The sequence below is a fragment of the Alternaria dauci genome, chromosome 8 (genome assembly GCF_042100115.1).
Source record: "Alternaria dauci strain A2016 chromosome 8, whole genome shotgun sequence".
NCBI lineage: Eukaryota > Fungi > Ascomycota > Dothideomycetes > Pleosporales > Pleosporaceae > Alternaria > Alternaria dauci.
In genome coordinates this window covers 767,807-785,294 of record NC_091279.1, presented here as the reverse complement: position 1 = coordinate 785,294, position 17,488 = coordinate 767,807, and the positions used below count along the sequence as shown (strand labels likewise).

The 17,488-nt window shown below is 52.6% G+C and overlaps 7 protein-coding genes across 7 annotated transcripts; 4 read left to right on the top strand and 3 right to left on the bottom strand.

The window, feature by feature from the left end:
- Window positions 1-280: 280 nt before the first annotated feature.
- ACET3X_008209 (uncharacterized protein) lies at window positions 281-1,506 on the top strand (the record flags this gene model as incomplete). The annotated part of the gene is made up of 2 exons (XM_069454357.1): window positions 281-559; window positions 610-1,506. The coding sequence occupies 2 exons, from the start codon at window positions 281-283 to the stop codon at window positions 1,504-1,506; spliced, it is 1,176 nt and encodes a 391-aa protein (XP_069303811.1).
- Window positions 1,507-1,657: 151 nt separating this feature from the next.
- On the bottom strand, window positions 1,658-2,840 carry ACET3X_008208 (uncharacterized protein; the record flags this gene model as incomplete). The annotated part of the gene is made up of 2 exons (XM_069454356.1): window positions 1,658-2,776; window positions 2,835-2,840. The coding sequence occupies 2 exons, from the start codon at window positions 2,838-2,840 to the stop codon at window positions 1,658-1,660; spliced, it is 1,125 nt and encodes a 374-aa protein (XP_069303810.1).
- A 728-nt stretch (window positions 2,841-3,568) lies between these two features.
- ACET3X_008207 (uncharacterized protein) lies at window positions 3,569-4,642 on the top strand (the record flags this gene model as incomplete). Its single annotated transcript, XM_069454355.1, has 1 exon — window positions 3,569-4,642. The coding sequence occupies one exon, from the start codon at window positions 3,569-3,571 to the stop codon at window positions 4,640-4,642; it is 1,074 nt and encodes a 357-aa protein (XP_069303809.1).
- Window positions 4,643-7,723: 3,081 nt separating this feature from the next.
- On the top strand, window positions 7,724-8,713 carry ACET3X_008206 (uncharacterized protein; the record flags this gene model as incomplete). The annotated part of the gene is made up of 1 exon (XM_069454354.1): window positions 7,724-8,713. The coding sequence occupies one exon, from the start codon at window positions 7,724-7,726 to the stop codon at window positions 8,711-8,713; it is 990 nt and encodes a 329-aa protein (XP_069303808.1).
- A 211-nt stretch (window positions 8,714-8,924) lies between these two features.
- Window positions 8,925-10,447, bottom strand: ACET3X_008205 (uncharacterized protein; the record flags this gene model as incomplete). Its single annotated transcript, XM_069454353.1, has 3 exons — window positions 8,925-9,095; window positions 9,183-10,071; window positions 10,119-10,447. The coding sequence occupies 3 exons, from the start codon at window positions 10,445-10,447 to the stop codon at window positions 8,925-8,927; spliced, it is 1,389 nt and encodes a 462-aa protein (XP_069303807.1).
- Window positions 10,448-10,523: 76 nt separating this feature from the next.
- Window positions 10,524-11,443, top strand: ACET3X_008204 (uncharacterized protein; the record flags this gene model as incomplete). Its single annotated transcript, XM_069454352.1, has 5 exons — window positions 10,524-10,528; window positions 10,671-10,709; window positions 10,758-10,912; window positions 10,963-11,076; window positions 11,131-11,443. 5 exons carry the CDS (start codon window positions 10,524-10,526, stop codon window positions 11,157-11,159), a joined length of 342 nt encoding a protein of 113 aa, XP_069303806.1. The 3' UTR covers window positions 11,160-11,443.
- A 2,793-nt stretch (window positions 11,444-14,236) lies between these two features.
- Window positions 14,237-16,111, bottom strand: ACET3X_008203 (uncharacterized protein; the record flags this gene model as incomplete). Its single annotated transcript, XM_069454350.1, has 6 exons — window positions 14,237-14,411; window positions 14,478-15,348; window positions 15,402-15,565; window positions 15,615-15,637; window positions 15,687-15,929; window positions 15,983-16,111. 6 exons carry the CDS (start codon window positions 16,109-16,111, stop codon window positions 14,237-14,239), a joined length of 1,605 nt encoding a protein of 534 aa, XP_069303805.1.
- Window positions 16,112-17,488: the final 1,377 nt, after the last annotated feature.

Here is a 17,488-nt window from a genome sequence, read left to right as displayed (position 1 = left end):
GACAATGCGTCGGCGTTTCTTGAACGAATAATGGCGGATCATGGGGAGAAAGGGTTCTTAGCATCCGTCAGCATCGTGCAGGACGTGAATATGCCTATGATGTCACTCCTGGGGCCTCATCTGGTGCTTCCAAGGTCGCGCTTGCCCTGGGCGGATTTGGCGCATGCTTGGGAGATGCTCGGCTGACGCATCCGCCGTCCTCTAACCTCGCCACCAAGCACAGTCCTCCAATCCCTCCGCCCTGTGTAATCATTGTGGATATGTGAAGCGATATCATCTCATGGGCTCCTTACGCGGCCTCTTCCTCTATTCTCTTGTCCTCCTCGCCTCCTGTGCTGTCAGCAGTAGCGGCCATGCGACACAACACCCCTTGCCCGATGCGCACGCCGCCCGTGATGGAACCCTAATTACCCAGACGCTGTTCTGGGAACTCGAAGAACTCGCGCGCATCGTCGATATATCCTACTGTGTAGGCACTGCCGGTCTGGGCATCCAGAAGCCCTTCCAGTGCGTCAGTCGCTGCGGAGACCGCGACTTTGAGACGTTCGAGTTGGTTACAGTAAGTCGTCGCATGCAGCAATGCATCGCTCAGGGCGCTGATATGTCTAGGCATGGAATACTGGTCCTTTCCTCTCGGACTCCTGCGGCTACATCGCTCTGTCGCATTCTCCTACCAACCCGCGCCTGATTCTTGCCTTTCGCGGCACCTATTCGATTGCCAACACCATCGCCGACCTCTCTACCATACCGCAAGAGTACGTGCCATACCCAGGCGACGATGACCATGACACCTCGGACTTCATCGCACCGATCGTAGACGTAGACGACGATACGCCGCCCGCAGAGCCGCCCAAATGCGACAACTGCACTGTACACACGGGCTTCTACTCGTCGTGGCTTAACACCCGTAAAGTCGTCCTGCCGCATGTCTCCAAGGCCATGGAGAAGTATCCCGACTATAAGCTGGTCTTGGTGGGACACTCGTTGGGCGGTGCCATTGCGACTCTTGCCGGGCTGGACTTCAAGGCGCGTGGATGGGACCCCCATGTGACAACCTTTGGCGAGCCCAGGCTGGGTAACAAGGAGTTCAACAAGTACGTGGACGAGCGCTTCAACATCACTTCGGATCACGAGCACAACAAAGTCCACCGTGTCACCCATGTCGGCGACCCCGTCCCTCTGCTGCCGCTGTCTGAATGGGGTTTCAGCATGCACAGTGAGGAGATCTTTATAGCCGAGTCAAGCCTACCCTTCTCAGTTGCCGACATTCACTACTGCGACGGTGATGAAGACCCGCACTGTATTGCTGGGAGCGACCAAGACAAGCCTGCCTGGGGCGTACCCACTCGCTTCAAGTTTTGGCAGCTCTTCTTCGCCCATCGCGATTACTTCTGGCGATTGGGCCTGTGTCTACCAGGTGGTGACCCACGAGACTGGTACGACAAATATCCCGGACATAGCACAGACGGCGGCGACGGTGGAACACCTGAAATTATTGAGTTGTAATGGCACTTAGTTTTATTGCTTGTAGTGTTTTAACATAGTAATTTGTACATCAAGCCCGTTCCTATGCTTTTTAATATTGAGACTTGTGACAACGCCGAGACCATCCATACGCCGTGCCTGCAGACCATGTTACTTAAGGGAAAGAGACCTTTTAATTGGTACCGTTTTGGCTCAGTAAGGCCCTCCTCTTCGCGACAGCGCCAGCAAGCTCAGCGAGCACCGTCTCGGTGGTTTCCCAGTCGATGCACGCGTCGGTGATGGACACGCCGTACTCGAGGCCAGCCTTGCCTTCCTTGGGTACCTTTTGCGCGCCAGCCTTGATGTTGCTCTCGATCATGACACCCATGACAGCCGTCTCTCCAGCCTCAATCTGCTCAGCAACCGCATGCGCAACCTTTGGCTGGTTCATGTGGTTCTTCTCCGAGTTGCCGTGGCTGCAGTCAATCATCAAGCGCGAGTTCATGCCCTTGGACTCGAGCTTCTCGCGCGCCTCCTTGACGCTCTTCGCATCGTAGTTTGTGCCCTTCTTTCCACCGCGCAGGATAATGAAGCAGTCGTCGTTGCCAATGGTGCCGACAATGGCGACAACACCAGGCTTGGTGACGGAGAGGAAGTGGTGGGGGTGCTTCGCGGAGCCAATCGCGTCAATAGCGACATCGAGAGTACCGTCTGTGCCGTTCTTGAAACCAACGGGGAAGGACAGACCTGAAGCAAGCTCACGGTGGAGCTGCGACTCTGTGGTCCTGGCGCCGATTGCGCCTACGCTAAACATGTCGGCCAAGAACTGGGGAGAAATGGTATCCAGCATCTCGCTCGCCAGGGGCATGCCCTTCTCGGTCAGATCAGCAAAGAGCTGTCTTGAGATGCGTAGGCCCTTGTTGATCTTGAAGCTGTTGTCGATATCCGGGTCGTTGATGAGACCCTTCCAGCCTACAGTTGTACGAGGCTTCTCCAGGTAGGAACGCATGACGATGAGGAGATCATCCTGGTACTTCTCCTTGAGCTTCAGCAACCGGTCGCAGTACTCGAGCGCAGCGGCAGGGTCGTGGATGGAGCACGGGCCGATGACGACGAGTAGCCGCTTCTGTGCATCTTTGCCTTGGACAATCTCGACAGCTTCGTCACGCGCCTTGAGGACTGTGTCTCTTGACTTGGCCGTCTGCGGGATTTCGCTCTGGAGGAGGTCGGGGGGTGTGAGAGGGTTGTAGCCCTTGATGCGCCAATCTTCCGAGTTGTGCGGGTCGCCGACGGCTTTGTTCTCAATGTGGAACTGCGACGACGTGTTAGAGTGTGCGATTAGTGGCGGCAGTGGATGTTGGTATACATACAGACATGGTTCTGGGGAAGTCGTAGGAGAGATTAGGGAAATTTGGGTATATGGAAGGAAATCAGAGGCAAAAGCTCTGAACAGGACAGCGACTGTGGTTTTGTTTGAGCTTCTTCTCCTTGCAGACAACCAGGACCCTTATGAGTCGAATGTTTTCTGGTATGACGGCGGAGTCGGAGGCGCCCTCATTGGCCAACGAGCGGGGCATTCGCGCCGATTTTTAGGTGGCGCGGGGTCGAGCCTCAATCACCATCGCCGGTCGGGCCACGCCCTGGCGCACAGGGGTATCCGAGAGAGAGTCATTCGATCCTATACTGCAACTGCTTGCAATTCTTCGTGGAGCTCGAGACGGTTTCCAGGACAAGGCCTTCGGACGTGTTCGAATGTAAAAAATAGAGATATCTGACATGGGCAGATATGACGTCATCGAGAGCTCCATGAACTCTGCTATAATACAACGCGTTTCCGAGTACAATGATGAGTATCATCGAATATCTACGTCTTTTCAGAATTCTTCGGAGATCGTTCTGACGGCTGTGTCAACTTTTACAAACAATCGACTGGGCTTCAACAAGTGTGCCGTCATTGCTACTCCACCGACATCATACGTCACAGCCATGCCATACCGAAAGACCCGTTGCACGCCAGCCTGTAGCTAATACATAATCTCAAACTCTGCACTGCACTAACGACAAAACACTACTCACATTCAACCTTTACTCAAGTACAATCAAAATGGGCAGTCTAGACTATAGCTCCCTCCAAAACATCCCAATCAGCTACGCGACATGCTCACTCGGATCGCCATCAAACCCACCCCCTCTCCTTGATCGCCTGGACGCCATATCCGCCGCAGGATTTACCGCCGTCGAGCTTTCTTTCCCAGACATCCTCTCCTACGGTCAGACGCTGCTCGGCCATGAAGTCGAACCGTCCAACTACGATGAGTTGTGTAAAGTAGCAGGCGAGATAAAACAAGAGTGTGACAAAAGAAGCCTCGGAATCATGATGCTGCAGCCATTTGCAAACTACGAAGGCTGGCCCGAAGGTTCCGATGGCCGCAAGGACGCCATGGAGCGGGCCCGCGGCTGGATCCGCATCATGCAGGCGTGTGGGACAGATTTGCTGCAAGTCGGGTCGACGGATTCTCCCCTCGAGAAACTAGACAGGAGCAAGATGGTCTCTGACCTCCAGGTCCTCTGCGACATGCTCAAGGAACACAACTTCCGACTAGCCTACGAGAACTGGTGCTGGTCGACGCATGCACCTGACTGGAAAGATGTCTGGATTATCGTTCAGCAGGTAGACCGTCCAAACATTGGTCTATGTCTTGATACTTTCCAGACTGCGGGTGGCGAGTGGGGCGATCCTAGGACTGCTTCTGGTCTGCGAGAAGATGTATCGAAAGATGAGTTGGAAAAGCGGTTCCAGAAGAGCCTAGAAGAGCTGGCCTCCACCATTCCCAAGGACAAGATCTACCTCCTACAGATTAGCGATGCCTACAAAGTCCCTCGGGCCTTCGATGCTGAGCGTGATGACGCAGGTCTGCTGCCTCGTGGACGATGGAGTCACGACTTTAGACCTCTACCTTATAACGGTGGTTACCTACCGGTTGTTGACGTTGCAAGAGCAGTGCTACAGACGGGATTCAGAGGCTGGTTCAGCTACGAGGTCTTTGACGGAGGTGCAGATGGCAAGGCTACGGACGTAGACATTGTGGCTTATGCACATGCTGCGAAGAAGGCACAAGATAGACTGCTACAGGAGTGTGCTGGTCACAAAGTCCCAGAAGGTGTGGCAACAAGATAGGTAGTGGACGGTTTTGGAGAAATGAATCAATATAACGAAACCGTGTCTCTACCGACTGCGAAGCGATTGATTTGGAAAAGAAGCTCCATACTAACAATGCAGTAATGACAGACACGAAGAGAACAGAAAATCGAGAAACCCTCCTCCGAGGACGATGTACGCAGCCTCCCCTCCACGCTTGTTAATGAATATCTCATTCCAAAATACCCGCCGCAACAGCAGTCAAAACTACCTCCGTCACCATGATCAATACCACAGTGCGCGTAGCCATCAATTTCGTACGCAACACACTACTGCACTCTTTCATTAGCCAAAAAACGTATCCTCAGCACAAGATGTCATATCCGGGATAAGGGCACTCAGAGTAATCAGTCTTGGGCTTGTCCTTTGTCTCCATCGTCTTGGTTATCAGTGTCGTCTTCGTTTCGCCGCAGTATATTCCCGGATACGGATACGGACAATGCGCATCCGGCGTCATCACGCTTGTGGATATGGCAGGATCGGTATTTTGTGTCGAGGTTTCGGCAGGCGGAAGAGAGGTCTTGAGCGTGAGGAAATGCATCGTGGTTGTAGGCTTCTTAGGCATCAGTTGCGAGTTCTGTGGCCGAATTAGCACCGTGGTTAAAGAGAGTTCTAGGAACTAGTTATGCTATCAAGCAGAAGGGTCAAAGCTATGGGAGAGCAGCAGAGCAAGTCTCCCGTGTTGACGGCTTGTGCTGTACGGATGGAAAAGATCCACTCAGACACTCTTGTTGGCTTGAGGTTGGCTGACAGCGGAGACAATGAGATCGGGGAGTATTACCGGTTTACCACGGTTCAATACCCACGCTAATGGTCCTCTAACCGTTGCAATAGGAACCACGACGATTGTGGGCGTGGGTTTGGTAGAAGAGGCGGATGAGCTAGGCGTGGTCGAACTCTTCGTTTGTGTGCTGGAGTGCACGGGTAGATGGAAAAGGGTTTCATAGAAAGATATGTTTATTGGATCCTCTGATGGAAAGGTAGGCCACGCAGATGCAGAGCACGTGCATGAATGCACCGGCCTCCAGATGATGAACGTCGGACCACAGAGAAGGCTTGATGGGCTAGGGTAGGCCGGCGAGTACTGCGACATGAATGTTGAGGAAGGAGATACGAAGCTCGACATTGTGGAAGCTACGCCTGATGGAAAAATGGAGGGGGTACTCGAGGACATCGATCTAGTTGTCAAGGTCAGATGCAAAGAAGATTCACTATAGCAAAGTGTGGACACACTGAGTTGAGGCATTACATTCTGAGTCTTTATACTCAAGAAAGAAACGGGCTCGAATTTTGGAGAAGCTGCGCTCAGTGAAACGTCAGCGATCGGACTCCGAGATGTTGATTCAGCTGTTGTTTCGAACGAGCTGGAAAGGACAGGCACCTGCCATGTGCTCTCCACGCGAGCTGAAAACGATCTGGTGGATACTGCTGCAGTTGTAGAAGGCGTTGGATCAGGTGAACCAGAGCCGAAACGAATACCAGGAGTCCATATTGGAGCAATGGGACCTCCAGTCTCTACCCTCGAGTTGCTTGTGATTGTGGAACAGCATGACTGTGCCGCTGTTGCGACAGGGGTACCTATATGATTATCTGAAGTGAATCTAGCATTTGCTGCGGAGCTTCGAGGCAAGATGTGAGTACTAGACTCGCTGTGCGTTGCCGGAAGTGGGAGGTTTTGATGTGCTTCTCCAACATCGACTAAGCGTGATACGATCTGAGTAGCAAGAACAGTGACGCGCATCTTGTTCTGTTAGAGGTAGTCAACTTGATCAACATTGGCATTCGTTTTCACAAGGCGTCTGATATAGACATTGTGCTCTTCCCGAGGAAAGACTGTTGTGTCACTGCGAACTCTACAAATATCTCAAACATATAGTGCCTTTGTTCTTGTCTGACGTATAGTAAAGACTGATCTAAAAGCCTGTTGAAGCACATGTGACAGAGAATGTCTTTGTATGCTCTTTCGAATCGAGTCAAGACTTGAGCTCAAAGTTGAAAATGTGAATCGTCGTCTGCCTATAATAACTCGAATACGGGGAAGCTCGTGTCTGAGTTTTACCCTCAGGCATCATACCCTTCCCCCATTGCGGGACGATTTCAATCATCATATAAGTCACCAAAAAAGGAGCTGGGATCGGATGAGCTTCAGTATGTCATGCATGTGGCAACACTCACGCGATGTGAAAGAGTAAAGCTGTGGGCGTCGTAAATGTGTCCGTTTTCCAAGATCAGTGTGTCGCTTACTTATGAAGGATACACCCTCACAGTCCTGCATCGATGCGCTATAGGGCCCTACGAATAGATGACGAACTGTGATGGTTAAGAAGAGCGACCGTGATAACAGTTGTGCCTTCCAGTTTGACCTCGGCAAAAGCGACCGGACGAGAAGAGTGGATCTCCTAGCCACCATGTGAAGCATTCCGAACGGCACGGTTAGCAAAGCGGAACGCGATATCTCGCAAAGTCGCCAGCCTGTTAACAAAAGCAGAGCATGCAGTTCCAACGCTCCCTGCGTTCCCTTGGTGGACAATCTACAGCCCGCAAGCCGCTCCGTCTTCCCGAAATACGCGTCCCCCCCCCTCCAACGGCTCCCAAGCAACCCTGAGTGAGTTACTCGTCGCTTAGCATGCTCAGACACGGAGTCCAAGGTAGTATGTACAGCGCCATGCAGTCATCAAAGCAACGCTTCGAAGGAGCAAGCTAGGCCGCAAAGTGACGGAACCGCGGGCCTGCTTCCAATCCACGGGATACGTACAACCATCACATGCAGGGCATGTGGCCCAAGCCTTCTCAACAACGCGCACGTATACACATATGTTTCTATGGTAAATAGAATCTCGCGGACAAACGGCCTTGAACTTCTGTCAGGATAAGCCAAGGTGGGCAGAATAGGCTGAAAGGGCGTTCCGTCCCCCGCTGTTGGTTATTTGATATTGATTCCGCGCGTGAGGCGCTACCACGTGGAGCGTCTTGCACGTCGATATAAGGAGATGCAAGGAGCTTGTGTCTGACATTTCGAGACTTTGCGTTTTGCGCATTCACACATTCAAACTCTACAATATGCCGTCCTCCAAAAGCAAGAACATCATTGTTACCGGCGGCGCGCGAGGGATTGGTCGTTGCACAGCGCGACACTTGCTTTCGCTACCAGCATCGCATCGCGTGTTTATTATCGACTTTGATGCAGACGAGCTTGAATACACAGTCAATACACACCTAGCCGCCTACGCACCGCGCGTCAGCTCATCAATCACCAACCTCCGCAACCCGGAAGAAATCCGCAGCGCAGTCGCCAAAGCCGCCGACTTCTTCGGCGGCCGCATAGATGTGTTGGTCAACAATGCCGGAGTAGCTCGAGGATTCTTCAACGCAGGCAACGGGACTATGGAAGACATCGCTACAGGAGAGCAATGGGAAGCATATATTGCTACCAATCTCAGCGCGCCCTTCTACATGAGCCAAGCAGTAATTCCCTTTATGAAGAGCCAGAACACGCAAAAAGATGGCACCCCAGGCGTTGATCGATCGAAGGACTTGAAGCGCACAGAGGAATTCAACCAGCTGCCACTGAACCTCCATGGCGAGGACAAGCTGGAAGAGGGAGGCTGCATCATCAACGTCGCTTCCTTCCGCGCACACCAGTCAGACCCTGATTGTGAAGGCTATGCTGCAAGCAAAGGTGGTGTGTTGGCTCTCACACAGGCCATGTCTGTTTCGTGCCAGCGGTGGGGTATCCGAGTCATGGCCATCTCGCCAGGCTGGGTCAGCGTACAGCACGAGTGTAAAGCTCGCGATCTGCAGATCAAGGAAATGCAGAACGGATCGTACAAAGAGGTTGCGCCGCATGAGGAGGAAGCGGTGAAGCTGAGGATGAAGGCTTGGGCGGAAGATCTAGAAGAACTCTACCACAAGCAACACCCAGCCGGTCGAGTGGGTAGGGGAGAAGATCTCGCTGAGATGGTCGAGTACGTCATGGGCGCAGGCTTCTTGAGTGGACAGGAGCTGATCTTGGATGGCGGTGCGAACCGAAGAAAGAATCCCAATATTTGACGTGTCTGTATAGATTAACAAAGATATGCCCAAAGCCAACTGGGTAGCTGTGCATACGCAACAAAAGGTTGTTATCAAGTGCGATACGCCACCAACGCCATGCTTGCAGTCGTATCAGAAAACAAACGCTAGAATGAGCAAGAATCCAAACCTCAGGACGTGAAGTCTGGTAGGAAGAGATCGTGCGCCTGAACCAAACATCGAGGCACTGTCATTTGAAAAGGACTTCAAGCATACACGCATCTTCGTCGTCCATGTCGTGGTCGGCCACTGTATCCAAGGGCATTAGTCGATCACCGTCGAGCATGAGTGTGATTGGTTCGCTCCTATCGTATTTGAAATGAGTCTTGAAGGCGCTTGCGATGTGCGCAACGGTGGTGCTCTGACGATTGAGTTAGTAAATGGACGTGGACCAACATGCTGGACGTCGCGCGTCTTTTCATACACCAGATGGACAGTTTCGACATACCTCTTTTACAGTCACTTTGAAATCGGGATGACCCTTTGCTTTGAGGACTAAGCGGAATCGTTTCTCTTGGGGTTTGGGTTCCGGAGTCGGAGTCTTTTCTCTCGTCACAGCAGCTGCCTCGGCCGCCAGCTTCTTGGCTACAGCTGCCGCGGCATCTTTCTTCTTACGCTCCTTGTAAACGGCATCTGTCCAAGCTTCGACATGTATCTTGGGCAGGTTGAAGTCATCGTATATGTTGGGGTCTCCTTGGACAGATATGTTCCCATTGTCGTCGACTTGTATCCCCAAGCGCTGTATTGATGTGCTGTCGTACAGACGTGTGTCCTTCCACGTAAAGAAGACATTGCGTGTCATTTGATCCGAGAACTGCTGCTTCTCACACCATGCCAGCCGTGGCTTCCCAATGGTGCTGTCTACTCTGACCTTGACCATCATTGGTTTTGCGTCGGGAATTTGCGGATCAATAAACAGCTGCGCTGCAGGCGCCTTTGGGGCGTCGCCATTTGCCTGCGCCTTGGCTGCCGCAACGAGCGCCCGCGCCCTAGCCCGTATTGCAGCGATTGCGGGGTCTTCGTCTTCGTCTTCATCGTCGTCTTTGTCGTCGTCGTCGTCGTCGTCTGTGATCTCTATAGGGGGCGGTTTCGATGGCCGGACAGCTATGTCTTGTCTGAAGTCGGAACTGTAGTCAATGGCAGGGTCGTTGCTGAAAGACTTGGAGACGCAGCCTGAGGAGTCGTCGTCGTCTGAGTCGCCCAGATCAATCACGTGAGATTCCTTCTGAGGCAGCGAAATGCTCGAGGAAGCGGACTTGGTCAAGGAGTCGTAGCGTGCCGTGAGCGAGTCGGGTCGAGGACGGGATGGCGCTGGGGAGAGAGATGTTATGCTGCGCCTGGGCAATTGTCAGCACTGACGGCCAGATGGAGATGAAATGCGTACGCTTTGCTCGCGGCCCTGCCCACCCGTTCCTTGCCAGCCGAGTCGCTTTTGGATGGGGCAGGATCTCCGTTGTCGTTTGATATGCGGCGTCGCTTTTGGTCGCGCGGCTCAGAGTGTTTGCGCTTCCTCGCCGCCTCGGCTTTCTTCTTCTCCTCTGCCCTTTTCTTCTCCTCCGCCCTTATTCTAGCCTGCTCGGCGACTATGTCGTTGAATTCGTTCGAGTGGCTAAACATGTCCTCGCTGTCTTTCTTGGGCGCATCTTGCCATGCTGCGCGCTTGAATAGGCTGCGCTTCTTCGGTGGTGCGGCACTTGCAGTCGAGTCCCCCATTGTGCGCACAATGCCATGGACAGCCGAGTCGAATGGGCGAGGCTTTGCACTACCCCGAGGCAGCGTATAGGCGAGGATGATGTCGGTGTCGGGGGAAGCGCGGGCAGATACAGGTGGGGCTTCAACGCGCAGTCACGCTTCAGGAACGAGCTTGGTCTGTGCACTCTTCCTTTCCACTATCCAACATCACCGTCTTCCTACCTCCATATCCACCTGCAACCAGATTGAGGAACCATCCAATCGCACCTGATCACGGACTCACGTAAGCTAATTTTCTGTCTTCGACAACAAGTTGCTAAATGTTTGTCAGGAAATCACGCGTCACCAGCTTCATCACCATGTCCACCAACGGCGAAAGCCCAGCACCCGAAGCCGCCGGCGACTCACGAGACCCTAGCGGCTTTCTCAGTGAGATCATCGGAGCTCCTGTTACTGTCAAGCTCAACTCTGGCATCATCTACAAAGGTGCCCATTCACGTGCCCTGCATCTATATCAACTACTAATATCCCTGTAGGCGATCTCCAGTCAGTAGACGGCTACATGAACATTGCACTGGAACGATGCAAGGAGGTCTCAGAGGGACGTGTCACCCGCAATTGGGGAGATGCTTTCGTCCGTGGTAACAACGGTATCCTACCCTCTACTCGGATTTTCACTCCGCTTTGTACTAACTCACCTTCAGTTACATACATCTGTGCAGACAAGGCATGAAGGAATATGAATTTGTAGTGTAGTAGCGTGGTAACAGGCCTCATATGATGATTGACGAATCATGCTATACACATAATCAAACGCCGATGAGAGCTTGGACGACCATTATAAATATGTCCTCGACGCCTCATGAACGATACAAGATCAGAATTGCTTGTCTGGTGGCGCAGGCGTTGGTAGTTGTGAGGGCTTTTCCTTTGCAGGAATTCACCTTCACCCAGCTGTACCCAGTCTAGGCACCGGGGAGGACTTTAGACCTGTCTCTCGCATTCAACCAAAGTCACGTTCCTCTTTCCCCTTCACCATGTCGCCACTGTCTCATAGAACTGGAACCGCTGTCAAAAGACGGATTCACTTGCGCACAGCGCTATTGCGACGCGCTTGCGCTGTTGAACGGCGCAAACACTGTGGAACTCTCGACGCGTAACTACTTTCAGCCCGTACAACAACCCGCGCGTCTACGATCAATCTCACCCTTCTCTCAAGATTCCTTCGAGTATCGCCGCGCCCGCATCGATCCTGGTGCGACTGGCATGCATTGACCCTCTTAACTCATTCACCCCAGCAGTCACCTGAACCATGACGACCGCCAGAGTCAAGTCCCGCATCCGGTTCCAAGGCCGCGTCAAGCGGGATCGAAAGAACAAGAAATATGCTCCAGATCAGCCGAAATCAAAGCAGACAAACAACGACGCCCATGGCCCGACAAACTCCCGCAAAGGTAGAAACCTTTGCCTCAAACGCTACTGTCACCGGATGAACCCGCTGACTGGCTCAGTGTACATGTTCTCTGTTGACGTCGATGGTCAAACTTATGATGATAGCAATTCTGTTGATGAGAGCTCGGCGCCTTTCTTCAAGAAGCGTGTACTAACTACTGATGATCAAAAGTCTGATGGCGCCTTTAAAAGCGGTCTTAGAACTGCACTAATACTCTGCAGAGCTTCCCCAATTACAAAATCTCCAGACGCTGCAGGTAGCGATGCTGTCAAGTACGATCACGAATCGAACGGCGCCTCTAACAGCAGTCACCCAACCAAACCGAAAGACTCCTGTGTCCCGTCTGTCTCGGGTAGTCCGGACGCGCAAGAAAGCGTTGCAGATGAGGATGACGAACCACCCGACTCCTTTCTAATGCGGGCACCACTATGGGCATGGCCGGCTGAGTGGTTTCCGGCAGACGCTATCCCTGTGGCACCAGAGACTACAACAGAATCATCCCCAGAAGTGGCATACGGTACAGCAAGTTCATCGCCAGTGACGGCAGACGCTACGGTAGACCCATCCCAAGCGACGGAGGAGACAACAACAGATCTATCACCGGTGACAGAGGAGACAAGCGCAGATCCATCGCAGGCGACAGAAGAAAGTACATCAGACTCACCACCACTAGATGAAGAGTCTGTGGCAGTCTCATCATCGGCAACAGCAGAAAACGCGGCCGTCTCATCATCAGTGGGGGCAGAAACTATATCAGATCTCTCATCAGCCTCGGCAGACACTATACCAGACCTATCGTCAGAATCGGCAGATGTTACAACAGACTCATCACCAGCGGTGACAGTCACTGCGACAAGTCTTTGTCCAGTCGCCGCAGTTGCTACAGTAAACCCAACTCTAGTAACGGCTGCCCCAACAACAAATCCTGGTCCAGTGGTGGTCAAGAGCACAGCAGCACCCTCTCTAGGACCATGGCATCAATTACTCATTCGTCTCTTCGCGGGGCGCAAGTCCAAGAAGGCTAACAAGACTCCTCAATCAGTTGCCGAACAGCCCGCTTCTATCATATCTTGGGCTAGAGAGCGCAGCGACTCCAAGCCAGAAATCGTCCTACCTCCACTGCCGCGTCTTGAACTCCCGAGAGCCCTGGAAGAAACTCGCCATAAGAAGAACAAGATGATTGATCGCCCAGGTCATGCCATCGACATCCCTCAGGCGCCTTACCATGACTACATTGGCCGCGCTGTCTTGGAAGGAGACGCAGACGACGCGACAATAGTTCAACGCGGCTTCAGAGTAGGAAACAACTCTGACCTCGCCCCACTCGCCCAACGCCGCAACAACTCTGACAGTAGTCTGCTGGACCGCGAGGGAGATGTTTGGGCTGCTTGGAACAAATTGAACATTACTGCCGATGGCATGCCTTTTGCAGAATCTCAGTCAGCCACCGACTTGCTACACCCTCGGACTGGAGCTCGGATGGCACGAAACACCGGTATATACGGCGCCGATCAGACCAAGGGCCAGACTGGTCACTGCTTTCTTGAGGATGCTGGACATCGATATCCTTTTGGAGCACAGGGTTTGTTCTAGTTGAGGAACAGAATGTTCTTTGAGTCACCACAGATTGAATACTTCCGCCCCAAAGCCGACTTGGTGGGGGACGATGATGAACCGAGTCTACACGACCTTGTATAACAAAGTACCGACCGCGTCCACTTACCGGGATTCAGGCCAGCCGTCGGGATCTAGAATCTCTCTTTTCTTGTTTTTTTTTTGTTTCTTGCTTGCGGAGCATTGGAGTGGGGGACTGCTGCCCGCGCGAATGGCGTCTAAGCTACCTCTGCTTCTTTCATGGCTAGCGCCCGCAGACTAGAAGAGGCGTAGTTTTTCGCAACTCAGCTCCACATTGGGAGTACGAGGTGCGACGTGGTCCGAATTGGATCGTTTTGAGCTATATGGCGGCTTGTTTTAGTCCCGTTTGAATCGGGCCGAGGACCGGCCATACATGCGTCTTTTCTTTTTGCCGTTGCGGCACAGTGTCCTGCTAGGCGAAAGTGGTCAAACAGGTTCGGCATTTTGGGAATGGAGCGGCGTTTAGCGGAATCTTGTTCTAATACCCAGAGTTTAATGCATTTTGAGATCAAAGCCACGAGATTTTGGGATGCGTGATGTGTGGTGAAGCAACAATGCGTATGCTCGCTCATATATGTATCGTTGTATCATATCTACGCCTAGGGAAAAAAACGTGCGGCCACAAAACTGAAAACAAACATGCCTCCATCATTCGTTATATCATTGCTCGGCAATTCCAGCAGCGAGCGTAAACAGACGATCCTCTCATTCCTCTCCATCTTCTAGTTCGCATCACCTATCGGAGTGAAAACAACCTTGGCACTAGGCTTAGGCAGGATGGTAGATCTCCAAGTGAACAAGCGCTTCGCCGTCGGGTCAACAAGCTCACAGTCGTAGTTGAGGATGACTTGGCCAAGAATGACCTTCATAACAGCCGAGGCATAGTATCTTCCGGGGCTAGATATTTCGTAAGCAAAAGATTTGCATGTGGAACGGCTAAGATAAGCCAAGCCTAAGACTTACCAGGCCATTCTTCCGGTTCCCCAGACGTGGAAAGTCATGTCAAAGTCAGTCAGCTTCGTCGGCTTCTTCTGCATAATGTCGAAAGCACCGTTGGCATTCTCGAGGCTCTTGACGAGTTGCGGGTCGGCGAAGCGGAAACCACTGAATGTTGTTGCTTCGGGGTAGTCGACTGGGTTGGTCATGATGGCTCGAACGGGTGTGCAGAACCAATCTCCGACGTTGACGTGGGTACCGTCCTTGAGGGAGAAGGGCTGTAGCGCCGAACGACGTGTGCTTTGCGACTCGACTGGTGTCAAACGCGCAGACTCCTTGATGAAGCTGTCAAGAAGAGGGAGTCCTACACCACTGTGTTCAAAGGCGGCATATTGAGACTGGCACTCCTTGCGCAGCGGCTCCACGTATTCGGGATGCAAGCAAAGGTCGTGAATAGCAAAAGTGACAGTGGTGGAGACGGCGTGAACCGAGCCGAACCAAATGGCCATCAGCTCGTGAACGACACGCTGAGGTGTCCATGGCGCATTCTTGGGTGAGGTCTCCATGATCCACTGAATGCAGTCGGCGTGTTGAGGAACCTTTTGGCCCAGCTTTGCTGCATCTCGCTCAATGCATCGCTCCTGTGCGATGGGCAGAAGCCTGTTGAAGATGGTGGCATGTGACTTGAGAGTGCGAGCAATGATGCCACCGACGAAAGGAGCCATGAAACTAGGTAGCAGGCGGACAATCTCAGCGCAAATCAGGGTCTCCTCGATGTATGCAAGAGCAGAGACCATGAATTGCTCGTCCTTTGCCAGACTCTTTCCGAAGAAAGACACCGCGTTGGATAGGACGACCAGTTTCACGGTCATGTGATACACGTCTGACTGCTTCTTTCCTGTCAATCGCCGTCAATTCAGCTACAAAGTGAAGTATTGGATGCAGTATTACCATTGATCACTGGGTGTCCGGCGTGTAGCTCCTGGAACCTTGTGCGGATGATGCAAGTAAGGTCAGGAAGGATCTTTGGTAAATTGTTGGTCAAAAGCGTGCGGAGGGCACGGATGAATCCGACACCCTCAGTACCACGACGGTCAAACCAGTTGAAGCCGTGCCTATGGCGCGTTAGTAAGCGTAGTGCAAGACGCTCAAAAGCCTTCTTACATGGTGTACATGGGCTGTAGCATCTACGTCTTGTCAGTCATCAAGAAGAACAAAGACCGTGGAGATGCATACCTGCTTCGATGCCGCCTGGAGGGACAGCACCGTGTCTGGTGCGTTGTCTAACTCCTTGATTTGCTGAGGATCAGAGACGAAGACATAGCGATTGTCCGGGGCGAAGAGCTCGAATGGCTTTCCCTTCGCCTCGTCAAACGCCTTCTGGATAATCTCAGGACCCCAGAAGAGATACGCCCATGCTTGGTATCGCTTGATAACAGGGCTGAAGATGGTCTTCAGGATCCTCACTGGAGAAGAAGCCTATTCGACCCGTCAGTGTGATACACGCAGAGGAGCGGGCATTTTGTACGTACCAGCTTCTTCGCGACCAAGGCCTTGTAGAAAAAGAAAATCGATATCAAACCGAATATGCTGCTCGCAGCATTGACCGCCAATGGGCTAAGGCCAGGCAGGTGTACGCTCTGCATCTCTAGAAACTCCATGATGGCAGTAAAGTTTGGGAGTGAGAGTTTAGGCTGAGGCTAACGAACGTAGGGTATTTAGCATTGGTACATATACAAAGCAACTATCTTGACAGTACTCCCGCTACAGGTTTTGCTACGCGGAACGGCCGGTTGGGGCGATCTGATACATTACGTCTAAGCCCCTCTGCAGTGAACTAAAGTCATTGCTAGTTAGTTGAACTGTGCCGCTGTCCTGCAGTAAAAACCGATCAGTATCAGCCCACCTGCATGCTACACAAGCTGCGTCACTCGATGTGAGGTCTCACCTATCGTCGGGTTTCGCTTTCGACAGACGTGCGACTGACCAACTGACCCTTCTCTTAGCGCTATCACAGCGTCTGCTGTCCGAGAAAGTAAGTAGACCCGATGCAACCACGAGAGAAAGCACAAGGCGCGTGCGTCCACAAAGCCGGAATGGCCAACGGACCGATCCACGAAGGTGTAGCGCGGGAATCGGGGAAAACGGTTGAGCGTCTGGACGGGTCCGAGGCTGCGGCTCTAATTTGGGGCCAAAGCGCAAACGAGTGGGCGAATCAGAGCCGGATGAGGAAATGCTCCGTACGCTATATGACGGAAGAGCTTCTTGAGGACCCCTGGCCGTTAATACGGCTAAATCATACTGCAATCGCTGGGTGATTACTGTGAATGAAGACGGCGAATAGGTATGTCTCCACGGCAAGCTATCGTGCTCAAGGATGACAGTTACAAAAGCGCGCTTAGGCAGTATTGCCCCACATGGCACCACTGCCCAGACATAAGACCGACAGGCCGTGTCTGATTGGAGGGCCTCGAGTCCAGTGGGGCCAAATCCGACGTCGGTCTTGAATCGCGATATGTACCTCAACTGCAACTAGAGACGCGACTGGGAAGACTGAGTCTACTTACCGCCACATTCCCTGGCCGCAGTGCTCCTAGCAAAAGGTCCTACTTCGGCCGTCTGTATTTGAGAGGCCAGCTGATCTAACACGTCTTCATGTCGCCTAGGATCTTTCCAAGTCGTTGCAGGGTTTAATCGTCATCGCAGATGGATATATCGATAGCGGCTCGCAAAGGCAATGTCCCGTGTAGCATTACCTGCACGAAATGAATTCGAGGACCCGCTTCTCCATAGGTTCCTTTTCACACGATTATACAACACTCTTCCCACGTGTCCGGTTCCAAATGACGTGGTCGCCCAATGGCCCGGCTGAGATCCCGGAGAACAATGCTCGCGCACGTGCGGATATGCATTGGCCTGAGGATTATGAAGCACCCAACGATTTACATATGCATATCTTGAATACGTTCTCGATACGAGCTGGAGGTGTATGAAGAGGCTTGCATGTATTGGCATGTCTTTAGAGCGACCGGTGAAAG